This window comes from Drosophila rhopaloa, unplaced genomic scaffold (genome assembly GCF_018152115.1).
Source record: "Drosophila rhopaloa isolate 14029-0021.01 unplaced genomic scaffold, ASM1815211v1 contig_195, whole genome shotgun sequence".
NCBI classification, from domain to species: Eukaryota; Metazoa; Arthropoda; class Insecta; order Diptera; family Drosophilidae; genus Drosophila; species Drosophila rhopaloa.
This window is the reverse complement of record NW_025335078.1, coordinates 12,785-33,560: the sequence shown is the minus strand read 5'-3', so window position 1 is coordinate 33,560 and position 20,776 is coordinate 12,785. Positions and strand designations below refer to the sequence as shown.

General features: G+C 42.5%; 6 protein-coding genes across 9 annotated transcripts; 2 read left to right on the top strand and 4 right to left on the bottom strand.

Moving 5' to 3' along the window:
- Positions 1–5: 5 nt before the first annotated feature.
- Positions 6–2,892, bottom strand: LOC123037675. The gene has a single exon (XM_044459351.1). It carries the CDS (start codon positions 724–726, stop codon positions 547–549), a length of 180 nt encoding a protein of 59 aa, XP_044315286.1. The 5' UTR covers positions 727–2,892; the 3' UTR covers positions 6–546.
- Positions 2,893–5,138: 2,246 nt separating this feature from the next.
- LOC108039071 (copper chaperone for superoxide dismutase) lies at positions 5,139–6,273 on the top strand. Of its 2 annotated transcripts, none has more exons than XM_044459354.1 (3): positions 5,139–5,246; positions 5,297–5,937; positions 6,000–6,273. In XM_044459354.1, the coding sequence occupies exons 1-3, from the start codon at positions 5,232–5,234 to the stop codon at positions 6,133–6,135; spliced, it is 792 nt and encodes a 263-aa protein (XP_044315289.1). In that variant the 5' UTR covers positions 5,139–5,231; the 3' UTR covers positions 6,136–6,273. The 2 variants fall into 2 exon arrangements, with proteins under 2 accessions (XP_044315289.1, XP_044315290.1); XM_044459355.1 differs by having other exon boundaries at positions 5,175–5,246; positions 5,310–5,937.
- A 290-nt stretch (positions 6,274–6,563) lies between these two features.
- Positions 6,564–10,557, bottom strand: LOC108039067. Its single transcript, XM_017115979.2, has 6 exons — positions 10,388–10,557; positions 9,781–10,222; positions 8,289–8,537; positions 8,026–8,224; positions 7,660–7,967; positions 6,564–7,604 (listed from the first exon to the last, which is right to left on the bottom strand). The coding sequence occupies exons 2-6, from the start codon at positions 10,159–10,161 to the stop codon at positions 6,996–6,998; spliced, it is 1,746 nt and encodes a 581-aa protein (XP_016971468.2). The 5' UTR covers positions 10,162–10,222; positions 10,388–10,557; the 3' UTR covers positions 6,564–6,995.
- Positions 10,558–12,683: 2,126 nt separating this feature from the next.
- On the top strand, positions 12,684–14,467 carry LOC108039068 (protein RRNAD1). 3 transcript variants are annotated; one of them, XM_017115981.2, is made up of 5 exons: positions 12,685–12,834; positions 12,892–13,092; positions 13,157–13,974; positions 14,023–14,213; positions 14,272–14,467. In XM_017115981.2, exons 1-5 carry the CDS (start codon positions 12,754–12,756, stop codon positions 14,349–14,351), a joined length of 1,371 nt encoding a protein of 456 aa, XP_016971470.1. In that variant the 5' UTR covers positions 12,685–12,753; the 3' UTR covers positions 14,352–14,467. The 3 variants fall into 3 exon arrangements, with proteins under 3 accessions (XP_016971471.1, XP_016971470.1, XP_016971472.1); XM_017115982.1 differs by lacking the exon at positions 14,272–14,467 and having other exon boundaries at positions 12,684–12,834; positions 14,033–14,203; XM_017115983.2 differs by lacking the exon at positions 12,685–12,834 and having other exon boundaries at positions 12,993–13,096.
- LOC108039052 (zinc carboxypeptidase) lies at positions 14,453–16,086 on the bottom strand. The gene is given in 3 exon segments (XM_017115957.2): positions 14,453–14,696; positions 14,699–15,569; positions 15,631–16,086. Coding segments are annotated over 3 exon segments (1,350 nt in total). The 5' UTR covers positions 15,991–16,086; the 3' UTR covers positions 14,453–14,577.
- A 1,971-nt stretch (positions 16,087–18,057) lies between these two features.
- Positions 18,058–19,693, bottom strand: LOC108039080 (septin-2). Its single transcript, XM_017116009.1, has 2 exons — positions 19,624–19,693; positions 18,058–19,566 (listed from the first exon to the last, which is right to left on the bottom strand). Exon 2 carries the CDS (start codon positions 19,446–19,448, stop codon positions 18,177–18,179), a length of 1,272 nt encoding a protein of 423 aa, XP_016971498.1. The 5' UTR covers positions 19,449–19,566; positions 19,624–19,693; the 3' UTR covers positions 18,058–18,176.
- Between the last annotated feature and the right edge of the window lie 1,083 nt (positions 19,694–20,776).

Genomic DNA, 20,776 nt, shown 5'->3' with positions numbered 1-20,776 from the left:
GTTGGAATCGCGTTCTGTTCTCTTTTAGTCCCTTTTTTTGTTTTTATATAGCCGCCCAAATTATTTCTGGATTATTCTCCCCCGAAATACGAAAATGCCGCTCCCGACCGGAGTCCTTTCGCCAGCAATTTTGTTCAAGTTTATTGGTGCAACGCGAAATGCAACAAAAGTGTTGGATTGATGGTTATAGTAATATTCGAAGTAGAAACTGTTATTGATCGACTGACACTTACGACTTATTTGCTTAGGTTAACATTTTGGCTTTTTCAAAATGCTTATATGACACACTTACTCAATCGTTCGTCGCACAGCACTTGGATATACGAGGTCTAACAATATGCACTTGACGTGAGTTCTACTAACAACCAAATAATATCTCTAGTTTATTCATATATATTTAATATAGTTAAAACATGTATAACTTGCTTTTTTGTAACTTTTTCTAACTTGGCTCACAATTGAGTGGAATTGGAATTGTTGCGTTGTGCGTATTGTGTTCTTGGGGCCTTTTTGGGAGGTTTCGGCGGGGGTTGGCCAGGGGGCAAATTAAAACAATACGAAAAACGAATTGTATAGTTTCTTAATACCGGTGGTCTCGCGCTGACGATGGCTTCGAAGTAGGGTATTTTCGATTTTTAACAGCATCTTGGTCCGGAGATACATATAGCTCGATTGCGAGTGATATTCATTTGACATGCGCTGCAGTCGTATTTCAGATTTCTCCATTTATTTCTGAGTCGGTGATCCCGAGTAGCAAGCTCAAATATTTTGGATATTCGGTACAGGTCTCACTGGCACTGGTGGGACTTGTCTGGCGGCGGCGATTTTACGACGCTGTCTCTAGCTCTGTTTGCTGGTTGTTTGGACCACTGTCAGATGGCGACGGACATTATACAGCAGTTGTTTACGCTTGAAAATCGAATATTGTATATTTCACTGATAACAGAGGCTTTGTTGTTTTCCTGGGCGATTTCCTCCCGACGCTTTCGAAGTTCTTTTTCGAGTTCTGGTTGGATTTATTTTTGGGGTTGCTTTTTGGTGTTTATTTAGTCACTGTCAGATATGAGACAACATTCCAATTAGCAGTTTAAGCCGTGGACACTTGTAGGGTTTCGCTTCCGAAAATGGGATTATATAACTTCGGGATTTCCTTGTTTTATAGACACTGTCAGAAGGCTGACATTATTCCGCAGTTATTAGGGCTGGATACTGATACCACTGATGGCGATTGTGGGTGTTTATAACTTTTTGAAAATTCAACAATAGGTTAGACCAACGGTTTTAGACACAACTACTCGGTTTGCTCGACGATTTAGCTCTGGCTTGCACTGACTTTGCGACGTTACTGTGAAGTTGATTCGCTGGATTTTCGCTGTTTTTTATTTTTGTATGGGTGTTATCGCGGGCTTTACGTTTGTGTTGGGGTGTTATATATCAAGCTGGGCGAGATGCCAGTTTCTTGGATCGTCACTTTTTATGGGGGCCTAATTTTTGCGGCTGCGAACAGGTTTTTGTCGGGGCTAATTATTCACAAAATGCTCTCGGCTTTCATTAGGCGAATTAAGAAGTTTTTTTTCGAGTTTTTCTTTGCTTCACACGATTTAGCACTGTATTTACGACGAAACGGAACGTTTTTATCTGTGGATTCTGTTTCGCGATAACGATAACGGTACAGTACGAATTGGTACGATTCGGTGGGTGGTGATAACTTTTGGCTGCCAATTCAATGGGTTATGTATAGTGTTTTGGATTTACTTTTTGATGGCCGGACTCTGGCGAGCGTGCTAGAGGAGCACTTTTAGTCCGACGAAGCGAGGCTTCGAAAAGCCCAAAGAGACGAGCATTTTGTGCGGCAGAACCTTGGTCGAGCGGCAGCCAACGCGGACACGAGGTTAAAATATCAATGAGTTGTGTGAATTTTCGCCGTTAGCGGGAAACTACAGATACACCAGAATTCGGAATCAAAAAAGTGCGATGCGATGGAAAAAATAAAAACTGTTCCAATCAAGACGACGTCGCTGCTGTGTCACCAATACAAGCGCAAAAATAAAGATCGCGGGCCGAGTCGGCAATAACAACAACACGCCGAGTTGCGATTACGGAGGCGGAACGGGAGCAACTACGCTCACAGTCACACTTTTCGGAATTAAGCCGAAGATGCTGGCAAATTGATGCGGATGCTGCTGCTGCGCTGCTGCTGCTGTTTCTCTGCCGACGTCGCTGCTATCACTCAAATTGATTGTGACAACAACAAAGTGCTTGCTTATTCAAGTGCTCACACATACACATGCACTGCCTTTCTCTCAATTGAAAAGGGCTTTGTGTTTTTATTGTTGCTGTTGTCGCTGTCGTTGCACTTGTTGCTTTGCTTTGGTTGATATTCCGTTACTCTCGTTCTCAGCTGTTTTGCACGTTCTTTTGTGTGTATGACGGCGATTCGCTGCGAATGGCAAAGCAAAGCCAAGAAGAATACCACAATAACAATAAGTTAATTAATTCAAGTTGTTGGTGTGTTGTGGAATTTTTCCTCAATTGGTTTTTGTATCTCCCGCAACTGAATTTGAATTCAATCTTTCGATTGTATGTATCAATATTTTTTTGGGTTCGTTTTTACGATGCGCGCGTCGATGACGTATTTAAATTTTGGCACGCACACTCAAAGACGCAAGACTAAGAAAAAATACTCGCTAATTAAGCTTTTCCGCTCGCGATAAACACTAAAAAACCGTCAACGTGTTAAAATTTTCTGCTGCTTTTGCTTTTTGCTGATGATGCTGCTGTTGTTGTTGTTGTCACTGTAGTTGTTGGGGCTCTTCCAGATTAGTTTCACTCGCGCATAAAATCGCTGAACATGTGTTTTAACCGATGGTACGAAAAATACTGATTTGGTGAGCGCACGTCACAACGCTAATATTAACACAAAAACACTAGCCTTTATATATCTCTCTCTTCTCTCCCGCTCTCTCTTTCTCGCTCCCGCTCGCACGGCTCCAAAAGAGCAACCAGGTCCGCTCTTTGGCACACATACTTATGTCCATGGGCTGTCCCCCAATGTAAGTGTGTGTTTTTGTGGAATGCAATAAAAACAAAGGCAAGGCTAATTTGCCAATGCACGCACTTTCCAAGCGACCTCATCTAGCCCTTTCCAGCTTCCAATAGATTCGCTTCCAGAAAGAGTTCATTTTTTTTTGGGGCTGACTTGCATTTGTCAGCAAAGGAACGCAACAAAGTATCATAGCGTTATTTATCAACAAGAACAGCTGTTGCCGTTAGTCGCTGCCCTAAAGAGCAGCTACTAAAACCAAAGAGACTTATTGCAGAGCGCACCTGCTCGGTATTTTTGTGTGGGCGCCAAATGCTCTTGAGAGGAGGCTCACATATGGCGTCGATCTATCGCTAGAGTGAACCAGTTGGTGCACGGATTAAAAAACAACTCTGTGCTGAAAGAAAGGTAAAAGGTAAAAATTATATTGCGTTTAAAGTATATTTTTATGTAAGTAATGTAAAACTTATCTTTTTTATATTTAATCCGATTTATAAAGGTAATTTGAATACTATTATAAATTTGTTTGTATACTGTAAAGTTGAACGAACTTTACTTTACATTACATAGCATACATAGATAAGAGGAAGGTGGTCATTATTTGTTTAATAATGTTTCTAAAGCTATTATAAATGCAGATAAATAAATAAATGATTTTATAAGCTTTAATTAACTCGAAGCAAACAAAATAGCTCATTGCTTGCACAAATTCGGAGAGTCCAAAATAAATAAATGGTGTTCAGATAAATAGGAAATTTAACAAAAAACTTTAAGACCTTTACCACTTAGCATAGCAAGGCCATCCTTACTCTGAGTCTTTGACTTATTGAATTCCCATTTCTTTAGGGGTTTGATCAAAACTCTGTACATTCTAAAATTGTCGTGCGCTACTTACTTGTATATTCTTGAAGAATTAAACCTTACCACCCATTTACACATATGTATGTATGTATGTATCTACATATACATTTCTTCTTTGTGATTGACATCTAATGCATTAATTTTTAAATTTAAATTAATTTTAAAAACTTTAGACTTAGTAACGGAACGCTAATGTTTACTAATTGTTGTCCACCGATTTCATTCATCCCAATCCCCAAACGCCGTGCTAATTGAGACCTTAATTGACCAAAGCCATGTGCCGGGTTGCCGAATATTTGGAAATTGACTGGACTCGGCTTTATTATTGTTCCCTGTTGTAGTGCTTCCTTTTACAGTTCTTCAATTGAAGGCAATATTAAATATTTCTCAATTGTTTTTAAATTGTCATCAATAACGGGGTCCCAAGTGAAATTAATTTATTTTGCACAATGAAAGTCAAAGACGCAATTTGCTGCAATAAATTGGCGCGCATGGAAACGCTTTATCGGAATTGGTTGCACGTTTTTTCGGAACCACAACTAAAGGAGCATCTGTAGCTTACGACTTTTGGGGGACTTTCATTAGCGCTGTTGATTTGAACAAATTAGCACCATTTGGCATTAAAATAAATAAATATCTTTATGGCCATTGATTAAAACCGTCGGCGGCCATAAAGAAAAGTTCAAAAATTAGAATGCTTATTAAGAAGTGAATGAAAATTAGCCTTTAATTTAAAATAATTAGCATCAGAGACGCTCAAAAAGGAAAAAGCTTGGCAACGCCGGACTTGATAAAAAACGAATAAATTATGACGTTAAATAAAAATGAGATTGTTATTTAATTTTTAAGTTTACAAAAATTATTATTTTCCGTGGTGTTCTAATAAATTTAAATTCTTTCAGTTATCAAAAGCCCAAAGCTTTCAAATGAAACATAAGGACTAAAATAGTTTTTTTTGCTAAAAATATCTATTTGAACAAATTCTATAGGAATAATACTAATAAAAAAACTTCTTGATGCGTTTTCTTCAAATATCAAATTTAAAACGACGAATATAAAATTGCTTGTCTTAAAAAGTTACACCAGAAAGAAGATTTATTATTTTAAGGCATACAAAAAAAATGTAACTTTTTACCAGCTTTCATGTTAAAAATTATTACCTTCTGAGCTGATCTTTTTGAGCCAAAAAAGTAGGGAATCCCCCAACTATTTTTTATAATTATTCTAGATTTAATTTTTGTAATACGTTCACACTGGTAAAGCTCAAAACCTAGTCGAAAGGGCCAAAGTTTGTTTATCATTGTTATTCGGCACTTTGACCATCAAAATGAGCTCCATCAAGGTATGTGTATATCTTCCGGATGAGAAAAATGCTCCCATGTTAAAGTTTAGATCGAATTTGCAGTCCAGATGCGCAAGGACGACGAGGCGTACGCCGTAACACTTCGATCGGCGCTGGATGGCGTGGGCCAGGTGGAGATTGACACCCAGGAGGGGCGAGTGATTGTCCAGACCCAGCGACCTTGGTCGGAGATTCACGACAAAATCGAAGCCACCGGGCGCAAGGCCGTGCTCTCTGGATTCGGCGGCCAGTCGGCTGTGGCGCTTATCAACACTACTGGCAGTGTGGTGGACAGAACGCCCATCCAGGGAGTCGTCCGGTTCACCACCATCACGACCAAGGAGCCCGGAGTGGTGGTAGATGGCGTGGTGGACGGGTTGACGCCTGGCCTTCACGGATTCCACATCCACGAGAGCGGCGATACCTCCTCCGGCTGCTCCTCCGTCGGAGAACACTACAATCCACGCCAGTCACCCCATGGCAGCCCCACATCTGCGGCCACGGAGCGGCATGCCGGGGATTTGGGCAACATTCGCGCCGATGAGAGTGGCAGGGCCACATTCAGATTTGTAGATCCAGTGCTGGAGGTGTGGGACATCATCGGAAGGGCTGTCGTCCTAACAGCCGGTCCCGATGACCTGGGACGTGGTGGTAACGAACGAAGTCTGGTCGACGGCAACTCGGGTGAAAGGTAAGTACATGATTACCACCCTCTTTAGATTATTATTCAACGTCAAACCTTGTTTTCCGCAGGATTGCGTGTGGCATTATTGCCCGATCGGCTGGTATCCTAGAAAACTTTAAGAGAATCTGTGCTTGCGATGGTGTTACCCTTTGGGATGAGCGTAATAAGCCACTGGCTGGCAAGGAGCGCTCTCAAAAGCTCTAACTTTGTTTTCTTTGTCGACCTTGTAAATAAACGTATTTGTTCTACCTACTTACAATTGGTTATAAACCATTGAAATTGTACAATTATTTCCATTACGCATTTAAAAAAAAATATATATGAACATGTTTTCATAGGAAAATAAAGGATATGTATGTTCAATAAAATCCTTCGATAGGCGAGACTTCAAATTTTTTTGCTTACACATAAATAATTGCTTGTTTTTAATAACTTTACAACCAAGTTAATAAGAATTTACATACTTTAATAGGGTCGGAAATGCTATTACTATTTCACTAGCAACAGAACAAGCTAGGCAAATCTAAGCGAGGATATGAAATCCTTAGAAGTCTTTAAAGTTATATGAAGAGATCATGTAGTGAATATTATTAGTTTAAAGCCCTTGCCCATTTGAGTTTACGAATCTTGAATGCTTTTAAAGTTTTATTTAAAATATTTCTTTGCCGTTGTTTTTGTGTTTTGTTTTTCTTAGTTAAAATTAATTTGCTTTTAAATTATTATTATCTGATTTCTCTGCCAATAACTACGGGATTTGTGTGTGTGTTCGTGTAGTTTGGTGGTTAACTTGAATTGTTTTTCCGGGGCGTTAAAACCAAAGAACATACAGACAAGTTTGTTGTACTTGATAATAATAATAATAATGATTAATATTCGAAATGCCTAATGCATTTGACATTAATAGATATATGTGTATATATTTAATTTGATTCCTCCGTTAACACTACGGCGCATGCCCCGATCCCTGGCCCACATCCTGGGGTCAGGTGAACGAAGGCATGCACGATTTATATGTAAATAAGTGGTAAAAAATATGTAAAGTGTATATGCGTAAGTCCTAATGCTTATTTACTGCGTTTGCCGGGCGTATTTACATATCTGTTGGCCTTTTGTACTCTTCGTGCTTTCTTCGCCTCCTCCGGCTCCTCAGGAGCCTCCGACCCGGCCGCCCCATTGTCCGTTGAAGGAGCCCCCGCCAGATTCTTGGACACTGGACTGACAATCACGCCGCTGCGCTGATGGTTGCCGTAGAAGAGTTTGGGCGAGTAGCCGCCCACAGCTTTAACAGCTCCTCCCGCGGCCACCGGCAACAACTGGGACTGGGCCACCTCCGCTGCCTTCGACGTGGACGCTATGGCATTGGACTGCGCCTCCAAAGGCAGCTTTCGCTTCAGGTTTTTGGCCGCGGTACTCACGGCCAGCAGTTTGGCCGTGGTGGACTCGTCTGGCGAGGCAAACTCCTTCAGCTCGCCCACGCTCATATCGCTCTCGGCATCTGCATCGTCATTGATGATGATAAAGTGTTCGGGGTCAACACCCTGGTTGACAAGCACTTGAAAATCCTCGGGCGGCACCACGGGCGCCACCTTCTGATTGCACGAACTGCACACAGCAGGAATGGCCGGACTCTTGGAGCGCCAGAACTGCAACTCCGTCTTGCACTTGTTAAGCTCCTGCAATAGAGAGGAATTAAATGAATGATCCAGACTTAATCCAACCCTCACTCACCTGCAACAGGGTGGAGAACTTGCGACTCATCTCCTCGTTCTTCTTGTCGTTCTCGTCCAGGCGGTTGGCATACTCCAGTGTCTGCTTCTGCTGCTCCGCTAACAGATTCGATTGCTCCGCCAGCTGCTTGCTCTGCTCGGCGGCCTTGCGCTTGCAGGTGCGAAGCTCGGTGCGCAGCACCGATAGCTGGTTGTTGTACATCTTCATGCCCTGCTTGATCTTCCGGATGCCCTTGCGGAGCACCATGTGGTTCTGCGGCGGCGAGTTGCTGGCACTGTCCTCGAGGTCAGAGCTTGTGGCAAGAGTGGCTAATAGATGGAATTAAAAATTTGTTTAATGGCCAGCAGGAGAAATTTGGAGACCTACGTCGCTTTGTGGTGGTGGGCAGGGTGAAGAAGTCCTTGTTGAAGTATGCCAGCCCCGGTAGCGTGGGTTCGATGCGGTCCTTGAAGTACTCCATGGCCATGGTGGAGAGATCAAAGAGCTCGTCGGTCACCCGATAAGGTCGCTGCAGCCTGGGCGTAATACTGATATAGTTGAGAATCGCCTGCACCTCGTCCAATATCTGCGAATAGAGACCATCCTAAATAGCCTTTGCGGAGCTAGGGAGGTTTGTCAACAGGACTTACTGCGCCCGGAAAGAAGCAGCAGTGGCCCCGCTCGATGTGCTTGCCCATGGACATCTGGAGCAGGGAGAGGCGCATGTAGCACGTCTCGATGATGTCGCACTCGCAGGCCAGCGGATGACTCCGGCGGGCGGACTCCCGACGCGGCATGCTGGCCTTGATCGACTGGAAGCGGCTGAACGTGGTCTTGATCTGCTTGGAGAAGGCTGAGTTCAGCATGGCCATGCAAATGTCGTTCATGTGGTGCGACACCTGCGAATAAGCACATCCGGAGTTCAAGTTAACAGGGGGTATAGAGATAAAAATGTTTTGGGCTAAACTAAGATTCAGATTTCGGCTGCTGTGCCCGCATCCATCCACGAGCTAGTGGTTCTGCCTGTTATTAAATTATATCAGATTACATTTGTCGCCGCTACCTACGACAAATAACCATGCATACATACACACCGAATTGTGGAAGGGAGACGCGGGTGCAGGCAAAAATGCCAACGAGACCAAAAGCCGAAGAGTAGTTACCCTCAGGGCCTCGAACTAAAGCCGTTCTTTGAGACATATGCATGAAAATATTTTTTGCTTAGGAATTTTTACGCTAACTGTGACTTTTTAGCCGATTTAATTCGCTCACTCAATGTAATTATATTACCCTTTAAAGATAGTGATCTGTCAAGTTTAGGAAACAAATACTTCATTTTACTCTTTATGAAATGTATATTAAAAAACTTCGAAAAATTATTTTAAATTAATAAATGTTGAATCATAATAGATTAAGCCTAATTCTATCCCTTTAAGTTTTTAGCAAATATAAAATTAATAATACTTTAGTACTTTCAGAATTAACAAATTTACTTACTTTACTTTTAAGACTTATTTAGATAACTTTTTTATTCCACGTTCTTACTACAAATAATAAGGGAAACATGTTTTAGATTGCATAATTAAAATATTTTTTTTTAAATAATAATATCTTACAAAAAAAAGTATTAAATGCTTATTATATGATTCTATTTTCTGCGTTGTATGTATGTGTTAGCCGTGACTAAATTGTTTCCCAAATTATTAAATCTTTTCCATTTTTGTGCTCCTTTAGCCACATTTGCTCGAAAGTAAGAAAATAGCTGCATAAATAAAGAATCCCTAAAATAGAACTGCTAAAGACTTACTTTTTGCTCAGTTTGCCCCCAACTGAAGTCATAATGCCTCATAGGCTGCTAAATATAAACAATTGCAAGTGCATGTGCCCTCGTGACAAAGTTTTAATTGCCTCCTGCCAAGGGAAATCCGAAATCCGTCGGGTGAAGCACAACGCATGGCGAAAATAATACACATAACAGCAGAATATCAGAACAGGCATACAAGTGCAGGTAGTTGTCGGTTGGATAACCCAACCCAGCCAACGAACCACGCTTGCACTTGGGAAATTGCCTTTTATTGATTTAATAGCCAACGTTTTTGGGTGCAACTAGAGAGGAACAAAAACAGGGGGCAGGGCACTTACCAATCTGAGATTTGAAATTTTCTTAAAGTCCAAGTAGCTGAGAGTCTTCTCAATCAGCTCGTTGGGCAGATCCATAAAACTGGGCGAGTTGCTGGATGATCTCTGCCGTTGCATTTGGATGGTGTACGAGTGGTGGCGGGTCACCACGCTGGCGGAGAAGGCCAGGCTGGCCGGAGAGGTGACTTGACCAGATGCCTGACCCTGGGTCTGGTGACCCTGATAGTTGGTGGTTCGCCGCAGGACGGAGGTTCGCGCTGCGGTGGACTCGGGCGGCTCCTGCACTCCGGATCCACCTCCAGATCCTAAACCCACCGCAATGGGGGAAACCCCCTCCGATGCGGTGGATCCGCCTCCACTGCACATTTGGCGGGTGGACACCATTTCCTCCCAGTGGCGTTTTGGTGCTTAATGGACAGAATTAGTTCGAAGACGCTTCGATTTGCTACGAAAGTATAACACACAAAAAAAAAACACCGAAAGATCGTTAATTCACCATCCATATATCTTATGCATATATAGCGTCTATTTGCTGGTTTCCCCCCGCAAAAATTCTTTGAAATGTTGTGCTACGCACTACAAAAACTCGAATTTCAATCGGAGTTCGTACCCGTTTTAGTAAATGGAACTATTGCATTGGCATCGTTTTTAGCCGCGCTTCACCGTGGACCAATATATATAGTACTTTTGGAAGCAGATCCTCAATGCTAACATCCACTTTAACTCTGTTTTTTCGAGCACAATTAAAACTACATACACAATCCGTGGCAAAAAAGTCGAAGTGGCTAGAGCTGGAAAAACGACGACTACATCGATGTTGAAGTTTTTTGAAAACATCGATTGTTTCTTATAGCCGGACTCCACTGCAACATATCGAATGTAATCTTTCCACTACTACAAAATACACCATTCATTTTATACATAACGAAAACGACCTTTACCAGATGCCATTTTAAATAATTACATTTCTTTCAAATGAATATGACCTTTTCTCACTAAATATATATAAATAAATATTTTTGGCAAACGCCACATTATTACCCATACATTTCAAGGAGTTTTGCCAATAAAAGTGCATGTGCACTCCTCTAACTAAATTTGGTTAGAAATTAAAAGATCTGCCGCAATTGGTTTTTTGAATGCTTATTATAAATATATCGCAGGACAGGAAATACAAATACCAGAAATTGCTTATCAGTGAGAAAAATACATAGATCAGGATATATGCGGGTACAAAATTATCTTAAATAAAAGAACATTTTACCTTAATTCTAGACCAGAATTTAAGTCAGAAGTTTGAAACCGTTTCTAAACGTAGTTTAAAATTATAAGACTTAAAATTTTTGCAATCATTGTTTTTTATGTGTACGGGGATCAAGTTTGAAGTCGTCGGTAATCGGACATATTCCATAGCTGTTTTTGTCTAATATAATGTTTTTTGTTTTCCATTTTCCGTATATTTATTATCGATATGACTGCAAGGGTATTAAAACGTTGGCCTACCGAAGTAAGTTTTGTTTTTATATATCCTTAATATTATATTTTCAGTTCAAAGTTTGCAACGCAAGCCATATACATATATATATGATTGATCAGCATCACCAGGTGAGTCCGTCTATCAGCCCGTCCATTTGTCCGTTTCAAATCAAACTATTGTCTAAGTTTTTGAGCTAAATCCTATAATTTTCCCAAAGGTCTTTGTTCTATTGCATGTAATAAATAACTCTTGTAGCTCCCATTGGATCAGTCGGAAAAACAAATAAAAACAATTGTTGTTTTCTAACATATACGCTTAAACTCCGAAACAGAGTAGTTTTAACTTTGTTTTGATTCTTTATACCTTGAGTCTCGGAAAATTAAACATCATATATTAAAATACCCGAACTAAAAATTAAGTCCACTCCTCAGAGTCCTATGGATATGATGCCTTTTCTTCCCGGTAAAAAGACAGAAGATTTCAGAAGTCAAAACAAGAAAATAAGACTCATTTCACAGCAGATTTAGGCGAATTCTTAACAAGAAAGGAAAGCTAACTTCGGGCGGAGCCGAAGTTGATATACCCTTGCAGAATACTCTGTAAATTATATTCTCCAAAATTATTCATATGATGCATTCTTAATACTCATAAAAATTCCAACTTCCTAACTTTAAAAACACCAAAGTTATGGCATTTCCAATCGTTCAGTTATATGGCAGCTATAGGATATAGTCGGCCGATCCTTATGAAATTTGGTAGGTCGGATTGATTGATTCCGATCAATCAGTAATATGGCAGCTATAGGATATAGTCCGCCGATCCCGGCCGTTCCGACTTATATACTGCGTGCAAAGGAAAGAAGGGTGTGTGCAAAGTTTCAATTCGATATCTTTAAAACTGAGAGACTAGTTTGCGTAGAAACAGACAGACGGACAGACGGACAGACAGACGGAAAGACGGACATGGCTATATCAACTCAGGAGGTGATCCTGATCAAGAATATATATACTTTATAGGGTCGGAGATGTCTCCTTCACTGCGTTGCACACTTTTGACCAAAATTATAATACCCTCTGCAAGGGTATAAAAAGCAATCCTGTTGTTGCGCTATACAACACAATTTTGAACCAGTCTGTATAGTTTCTTCATAAATTTGCCATTAACTGAGAATGGTCAAATCTCCGTTAATCTTCAAAAAATTTTGAATCTACCGTAGTTTAGGAATTCACATAAAGCTCTGGTAATCATACCAGTATTTTAAAGTACTCGCCACCACTACATTAGGTGTATTGCCCCTAACCCGATAACACCGATAATACACGACGCAGTGTGGTACCAGCCTAATAGGAAAACTTTATGGCCCCTGGAAAGCATCGATATTTTTAGTCGATTAGAAAAGTCATTTCGGACTCAACCCATGGTTAAAAGCTCCGCTAATTAAAAGTGATGTACTTAGTGATGTAATGTTTTGATGTTTGTACATTATTCGTTTTTACCAAATGGAGGTTGTGAGAGAAAAACTAGAACAAAGCTTAAAAAATATAACTAAATATAAATGGTTGTTGGATACCTATATTCTGGTAAATATATACTTAATACTCATATATTTAAGATTAGAGCTAAAGAGTGTTGTTTAGGACTTTTACCTGGACGACCATTGGAGTAAACTTCCCAAGAACTGGCAGAATGATTTGGAAAATATTTCCCTGGAGAATCTGGCAGAGCTGCTCCTGGACGAGGGTCTTGATCACCAGGTGAAATGGCCAGAGGAATTAATGGACCTGCAACAAGAGCTGAGAAAACTCTGCATCAGCCGTGCGCCCAAAAACCAACCCAAAGTTGGTAAAATCCTTTCAATTTATGATCCAGGATCAATTATATATATATATTTTCCCCATAAAGGACTCCTTTCCCTGCATACTCTTAGAACATCCCAAAATGAAGCACATGTTTCTGAAGCGGGTGAAACCGAAGAAGCAGCACGAAATTACCAGGATGGCGGAGATTTGTGCCTTAAGTCATCGAGAGACACCTGTTGACTTTATTGTGGATTTTGGAGCAGGTGTGGGTCATCTAGCACGCATTCTGGGCTATGGATATGGACTGCGAGTCTGCTGCTTTGAAATGCAGCCAGATCTCAACCAGCAAGCAACGGAAATCGATTTGAAACTGGAGTTCATGGCGGAGAAACACCTACCATCAGATGAAATAAAACACTTCCGGCGACCAGTGCATCTCACACAGCGTTTGGAGAGCGACACACAGCCGGAGCTATTCCTCTCCAGCATCCGGAATGCCCTGGAGCTGAAAACAGACCAATTTCGCTTTGGAATCATCGGCCTGCATCCGTGTGGCAATCTGGGACCTACATTGATGCGTATGTTTCTCGGATGCCCGCAGGCCAGGTTCCTAAACTTTGTGGGATGTTGCTACCAGAAGATGACCACCCAGGTCACGCATCCACGGGAGAAAGTGCATGGCTATCCGCTAAGCAGGTTCCTTCAAGATAAGCCCGAGTTCCAGTTGAGCTACGAGGCCCGCGAGGTCTCCTGCCATGCCATGGAGGTGTACCGTGATCGCCTGCGTGCTGGGGACTACGAATACCTCCGGATACACTCATTAAGGGCCGCCGCTGAGCGCATCATTGTCCAGCAGATTCCAGATCTTCGGCACTGTGCTCTGCGCAATGTGAAGTACTCACACGGCATGACTTTCCACCAGTAAGTTGCTTATAGTCCTAAGAACTGAATAGCCAGTATGTTGTGCAGATATTTCCAGAAAGCCGTTCAGGGAACTCGCTTTGAAGCTCTGGACAGTCGACTTCTGAGTAACCAGCAGACGGAAACAGACCTGGCAAACTGGCAGCGAATAGTTTCTTTTTATACCCTCCGACTAATGATGGCTCCGCTGGTAGAGAGCATTATTCTCTATGACCGATGCCTGTTTCTCACGGAAAATGGTATTAATATTCTTTAGAACTGGTGCTAAATTAAGTATTAAAAACAAATTTATTTTAGACTGTCAAGTCCATATAGAGGCCGTATTTGATCCCCGCCTCTCGCCCAGAAACCACATCACCAGGGCTGTGAAACCCTAACTCTGATAGGGTACAATTACCCTAAACTGACCATAAATCCCACAGAAGTGACATGCCTCGTCTCATTCTTATCGTTAAGTGCTTTGTGGTTAAACCTAATGTTGCTCTTATATCAGTTTATTTTTATACAGACAAAGATAATATCGTGTCGCCGATAAAAAATGCACTTAAAGTTTGTCTAGATCGTTGAACGTAAAAAATGCTGGCTCCGGGTAATCTCGGGTCTTCACTTGTAGTAGCCCTTCTCGGCTGCCGACTCCACGATGGTGCGAATTGCGGTGAAGGCCTCGCTGGCCGTTGGCTGGATCTCCACGGCGGGCAGGATGAACAGGTCCTGGCTATCGGGGGACCGCGCAGCTCGAAGGTGTACGCAATCGGTATTCCCGCCTCGGAATGCGCCCAATCCATGCTACCTCCGCTTGACGGGTAGATGGTCTCATAAAGACTGCCACTCACGTAATCCCTACCACTCTCCGCCTTGATGGCCGCCGATGCCTTCTTGCCGAACTCCTGCAGGTCGTCGTAGTTGGACACCCGATCCTTTGTGTAGCCATACGGGAACATCAGCATCTGGGAGTACGAGTGCAGGGCAATATAGGTCTTAATCTGCTCCTTCTCCACGTTTGAGCGTATGAATTCAATCAAGCGCTGGGTCTCCTGCTCGCTGCCAGCGGAGGGCCCGGCATAATCGTATCGGGTGGGATCACTGCTAGACCCCGTGGAGTTCCAGTGATCCGGATAGTTCCTATTCAGATCCACGCCACGGCAGGTGCCAAACAACTGACGATTCTTGCGCCACATCCGGTCGTGTTCGAAGGTGTACTTGTAGCCATCAGGATTCACACAGGGAAACACGATCCAGTTGTAATCCTGGGCCAGTTTCTGCACCCCTGGATCCTGGGAGGTGAGCAGCTGGTTGATGATATACGTGGCCGCTGCCGGGGCAATCCACTCCCTGGCATGAATGCCACTCTCAATAAAGATGGCCTTGTTATTAGGATTGCTGGTCAACTTGACGCCCTTGATGGCGTTGCCCTGGGTGCTGGTGCCCATGTCCAGGACGGTCACGCGCTGAGGGTACTTATCGGCCATCTTCTCCAGCCACTCGTATATGGTTTTCAGGTGGAAGAAGTGCTGCCAGTCGAACTGCGAGGCATCTATACTCTCCGGCTGAACCTCACCCAGGTTGCGGTCGATCTTCTCCTGGAAATTGTAGGTCTACAAGGGAGTGTTCTTTGTCAGTAAATGATTGACCCGAGTTTTATTTATAGCAACTCACCAGAATCCGATGCTTCACCTTGTAGGTCTTGAGCAGATCGGCGATGTCAGCCACGCGATGCGCCGACACCAGGATGGACAGCTTCTGACCAATCTCGCGGGCATGGCCAATGAAGGTGAGGCTGTCGCTCTGCTCCTCCAGCTTCTGGAACAGTGTGATCTGCTCCTCGTTTTCGAACTCCACGTTGTAAATGCGATAGTTGTCGTAGCGGGCCTGGTCCGAAGGTGTTCCTCCGCCGCCGCAGCTGGAGCCCCTGGCCACGGGGCATGTGCCACCTTCCAACTTAGTACCAGTACCGCTCGCTGCCATTGCTAGAATCTGAATGACTAAACATTGCGCCCCGAATCGCGATGTTAGCATATTTATAATATTTTTTCTATTTTCCACTTTGTTTGCGAGAGAGGGAGCGAGAATCGGAGAGAGCCGCAGAGAGGTAGCAACGCTATCAGCGGAATGGTAACGACCGGGGCGGTGGGCGGTCAGGGGAGGAAAACCAGAAGTTCCATCACAGCTGTGCGGGCTAATCCAGTAATCCAGGGCGGCAACTGGTCTCTTGGGTTTCCATTCCAGCGGACATTTTTCACAAACACATTTGGTTTTTGACCGTCATAAAACAATTCCGCGAAAGATATCCTATTTCGATATTTTACAAGGTAACTCTAGTCAGGTAGATTACTTACATACATATATCAGGACTGGTTTTCAAAGAATCGATTAAATTGCAATTTGTTTAATAAATATACGTCGCAAACAAAATTGAGAGTATTTTACTAAGTAATATTAAGAACTGGTTTTAAAAGAATTGATTTAAATACGGTTCGCAAATATAACGCAATTTTATAAATAAAGCTTATATTTATTTATGTTTTTGATCAAGATTAATTTAATACAAGAAAGGAAAGCTAACTTCGGGCGGAGCCGAAGTTGATATACCTTTGCAGAATATTCTGTAAATTATATTCTCAAAAATTATTCATATGATGCATTCTTGCGATCAATCAGTTATATGGCAGCTATAGGATATAGTCGGCCGATCCTTATGAAACTTGGAAGTTCGGATTGAAGATTGGCCAAAAATAAAACCCACAGAAAATCCCAACTTCCTAACTTTAAAAATACCAAAGTTATGGCCTTTCCGATCGTTCAGTTATATGACAGCTATGGGATATAGTCGGCCGATCCGGCTCGTTCCGACTTATATACTACCTTCAATAGAAAGACAACTTTTTGCTGATCAAGAATATATATATACTTTATAGGGTCGGAAATGTCTCCTTCACTGCGTTGCAAACTTTTGACTGAAATTAGAATACCCTCTGCAAGGGTACGACTACATTCGACTACATTTCGATATCTAAAAACAACGATTTTACGCTGCATTCCATAGTATTTAAATATTACCAAATCCCAAAGAAAAACAAGAGAGAACGCTATAGTCGGGTGCCCCGACTATCAGATACCCGTTACTCAGGTAAAGGGAGTGCGAGGGAGATGGAGATAGAAACTTTGATCACGCATAACTTTTTAACGAATGGTCCGATTTGAAAAATTTCTTCTACATTTCGATAGGTATTGATAAACACAATAAAACTGCATTTTTACTTTTCCGAAATATTTAAATTTTTAAAATCGTATATAAGCGATTTTGGGCGTCAGAGGGGGCGTGGCACCATTTTGAAACAAACTTGCGCTGCGTAGGAACTCCTAGAATCTGCATGCAAAATGCCAATCTTCTAGCTTTTATAGTTTCCGAGATCTCAGCGTTCATACGGACAGACAGACAGACAGACGGACAGACGGACAGACGGACAGACGGACATGGCTATATCGACTCGGCTAGTGACCCTGATCAAGAATATATATACTTTATAGGGTCGGAAACGCTTCCTTCTAGCTGTTACATACTTTTGCACGAATACAATATACCCTTTTACTCTACGAGTAACGGGTATAATAACTTATATACTACCTGTAATAGAGAGACAACTTTTGGGAAAGTTTCAAGCAGATGGTTTTAAAACTGAGGAACTAGTTAACGGAAAAACGGAAGGACGAACAGACGGACATAGCTAGATCGACTCTCCTGTGATGCTGATCAAGAATATGTATACTTTATAGGGTCGGAAATGTCTCCTTAACTGCGTTGCAAACTTTTAACTGAAATTATAATACCCTCTGCAAGGGTATAATAAATATCAGATTAATGTATAATTCTTAATTACAAGAGGTTTCCAAATTTTAGAACAATAAAACCCCTCCTCCCTTCAGATTAAAAAAAGGTTTTCGAAAAACCAAAACCAAAAATAATAAAATAAGTTGGATTACAAATTTATTATATAAACTTTTATCTAAGGGAAATATAAAAAATCGTCATGTTTTTAAATCTATGTTTATAAATAAGAAACATATTATTTATTTCTTCGATTTGATTTTAAACAAATTTAATTGGTGTGTAAAAAGAAACTAAAAAAGAATAAAAATCGATCGAATCGATGGTATTTTTAAAATCGAAATCGTTCAAAATGTCGGAAACTTTAGTAAGCAAACTACTTTTTCTTGCCCCTGCCCAAGGTGAGTGTGTGCGTACCATTGGCCAGCTGCAGCCTGCGTTTCTGCAGCTCTTGGCTCTCCTCCTCCAGCTGGCGACGCGCCTCCTCCAGTTGGGCCTTCTCCTCTAGGTGCTCCCGCTTTAACCGCTCGAACTTTGTGTGCAGATCCTTCTCGCTGTCCTTCAGCTCGTTCTCTTTCTGCTTCACCCGCTGCACGAACATCTGACGCACCTCCTCCTCCTTGGCCTGCAGGCAGGCCAGGTGGTCGGAGCGCTTGGACTCAAAGGTCTGCTGAAAGGACACCGGCTGGTTGTTGCTGTCCACGTCCACGAAGCCCATCTGCTGCAGTCGCCGCTGGCGGAATAGCTCATAGTGGCGGGAGTGGGTCAGCTCGCGAAGATCCTCCATGTTCGTGCGGATAAGCATCTCGCGCAGCTTGACAAAGTCGCAGTGCGCCTCGTTCTCGATGTGCACCGATCCCCACGGATATTGTCGGGCACGCACCTGCTTTCCGGCCACCTTTACGAACTCCGTGCTGCCCACTACGGCAAAGGGCAGATGGCCATTCATCGAGGCGTTGGTATCGGCCACAGTTTCGTCGTCCGTGGGAAACTGGTAGATGCTCACTTTGTTCCGGCGCAGTTCGTCCATTATCCGATCTTTAAACCCAGCCAGCTCCGATTTAGAGATGGTGTCCGCCTTGGCGATGACGGGAATGATGTTCACCCGCGCGTCCAGCTGCTTCATGCACACCAGATCCATGGCTTTCAGGCCATGGCCAGTGGGACAAATGAAGTACAGGCAGGCGTGGACGCGTCCATCGTGGGCACTTGCCATCGTGCGCTGGATCTTGAGCTCCTCCTGCAGATAAGCCTCGAACTGGCTGTCCACGTACTCCACCAGAGCCTTGTAGCTGTCCGCCTTGTTAACCTGGTCGCCGTATCCGATCGTGTCGCAGACGGTAAGCTTCAGACGGACATTGCTCTCCTGCAGTTCATAGGTGTTGGCCCTAAGTTTCACATTGGGCAGGCTGTGCGGACTGGGCGTGGCCCCAAAGCTGGTGTTGAAGAGGGTGTCCATGAGCGTGGATTTCCCGAGGGCCGTTTCCCCGATGCACAGGATGTTGAAGCTGAAGCCGTTCTGCACACTCTTGTTGACCAGTTGATCGGGCAGTGTGTCGAATCCGACGTGGCCACCCAGTTGGAGCTGCCTGGGCGCTTTGGGCCCCGACACCTCCGCAGTCTTCTTTTCAGTCGCTAAATGCACCATTTCGCTGTAAGTGCTGGCTGACCAATAGTTCCAGTCTGCAACGGCGCCGCTCTTTATACTCTGAAACGGGTAGGTTCGGATAGCATCCTAATCTTCTATTTGGGATTCCCGGCATATGCTATTATAACGACAAAATGATTATTTTCGGCCGTTTTCTACCTGTAATCCACTTTACCTGCAGCCTTGACAAATTTGAATGAGCTGCCGCGACAATCGCCTTCCCAAGCAGTGCTGCCCGATTACAAAATACATTCAGATGGAAAACAGCTAAATACTTTTAGCTATTAAATAGTATTTTTAGCTAGGAAATATCAAATTACTCGTAACAAGATCCAATTTCTTTTACTTAAAAGGGGGTCTTCTAGTCTAGAAATTTGAGAAAATCGAAATTTTTCATAATTCGATAGTTTTGATATTCAAAAATATTTCGCTAAAAGGATTTTTCAAAACTCAAATTATTTTCAAAGTTATAGCCGTTTTAGTGACGTGGCCACTAGACCGGTTGGGCGAACGACTGGAACAATAAATGGCTGGAAGCCCTTAGTATGAATAACTTTCTCTCCTTCTTTCTATAACAATACCCTTATTTCCGGCTATAGAGATATATTTAAAGAATATTCATGCCAAATTTCAAGTAAATCGACTAATTAGAACTTGAGATATAGTGGCGACCGCATCGAAAAAAGTAGTTTCGAGAAAAACGCGTTTAAAGTTTTACGTTACGGGCAGCGTAACTGATAGAATATTTATTGTTCCAGTCGTTCGCTCAACCGGTCTAGTTGCCACGTCACTAAAACGGCTATAACTTAATAATTTGAGTTTTGAAAAATCCTTTTAGGGAGATATTTTTGAATATCAAAACTATCGAATTATGGAAAAAAAAATTTTTTGATTTTCTCAAATTTCTAGACTAAGACCCCCTTAAGGGGTTATATACGTTTTTTTGTCGAAAAAAATGAAGGTTTGGATTTTTTTTATGTATTTAGCAATTTTTTATTAAATGAATGATTATTTTTTCTGAATGTTTACTTCGTTGACAATGTTTATGCAAAAATTTGTGAACAAATATTTAATAGTTTTTAAGGGGTGGCTGTTTCCTTTAAACGCCTTTTTTTGGTAGAAGTATATATATTCTTGTTCAGGATCAGTAGCCGAGTCGATCTAGCCATGTCCGTCTGTCCGTCTCTCCGTCTGTCTGTCCGTACTATGCAATCACATCAAGTTATCCAAATTGGAGGTCTGAGTCAAACAATGGCGTATGTGTGTATGCTGGTGCAGGACAAAAGCTGCCTGCGCTAAAGCGGCGCTGGTGCTGATGCTCGTGCTGT

Excerpts from the sequence above, each read along its gene's own strand:
- LOC123037675 (XM_044459351.1), bottom strand. The coding sequence starts at position 726 with ATGGAGAAATCTGAAATACGACTGCAGCGCATGTCAAATGAATATCAC.
- LOC108039067 (XM_017115979.2), bottom strand. The coding sequence starts at position 10,161 with ATGGTGTCCACCCGCCAAATGTGCAGTGGAGGCGGATCCACCGCATCG. Across the intron at positions 8,538-9,780 it reads AAATTTCAAATCTCAGATTG|GTGTCGCACCACATGAACGA; the intron begins GTAAGTGCCCTG and ends GCTTATTCGCAG. Across the intron at positions 8,225-8,288 it reads GCTGCTTCTTTCCGGGCGCA|ATATTGGACGAGGTGCAGGC; the intron begins GTAAGTCCTGTT and ends CTCTATTCGCAG.
- LOC108039080 (XM_017116009.1), bottom strand. The coding sequence starts at position 19,448 with ATGGTGCATTTAGCGACTGAAAAGAAGACTGCGGAGGTGTCGGGGCCC.
- LOC108039068 (XM_017115981.2), top strand. The coding sequence starts at position 12,754 with ATGGAGGTTGTGAGAGAAAAACTAGAACAAAGCTTAAAAAATATAACT. Across the intron at positions 13,975-14,022 it reads CACGGCATGACTTTCCACCA|ATATTTCCAGAAAGCCGTTC; the intron begins GTAAGTTGCTTA and ends TATGTTGTGCAG. Across the intron at positions 14,214-14,271 it reads CCTGTTTCTCACGGAAAATG|ACTGTCAAGTCCATATAGAG; the intron begins GTATTAATATTC and ends AATTTATTTTAG.
- LOC108039071 (XM_044459354.1), top strand. Across the intron at positions 5,938-5,999 it reads GACGGCAACTCGGGTGAAAG|GATTGCGTGTGGCATTATTG; the intron begins GTAAGTACATGA and ends TGTTTTCCGCAG.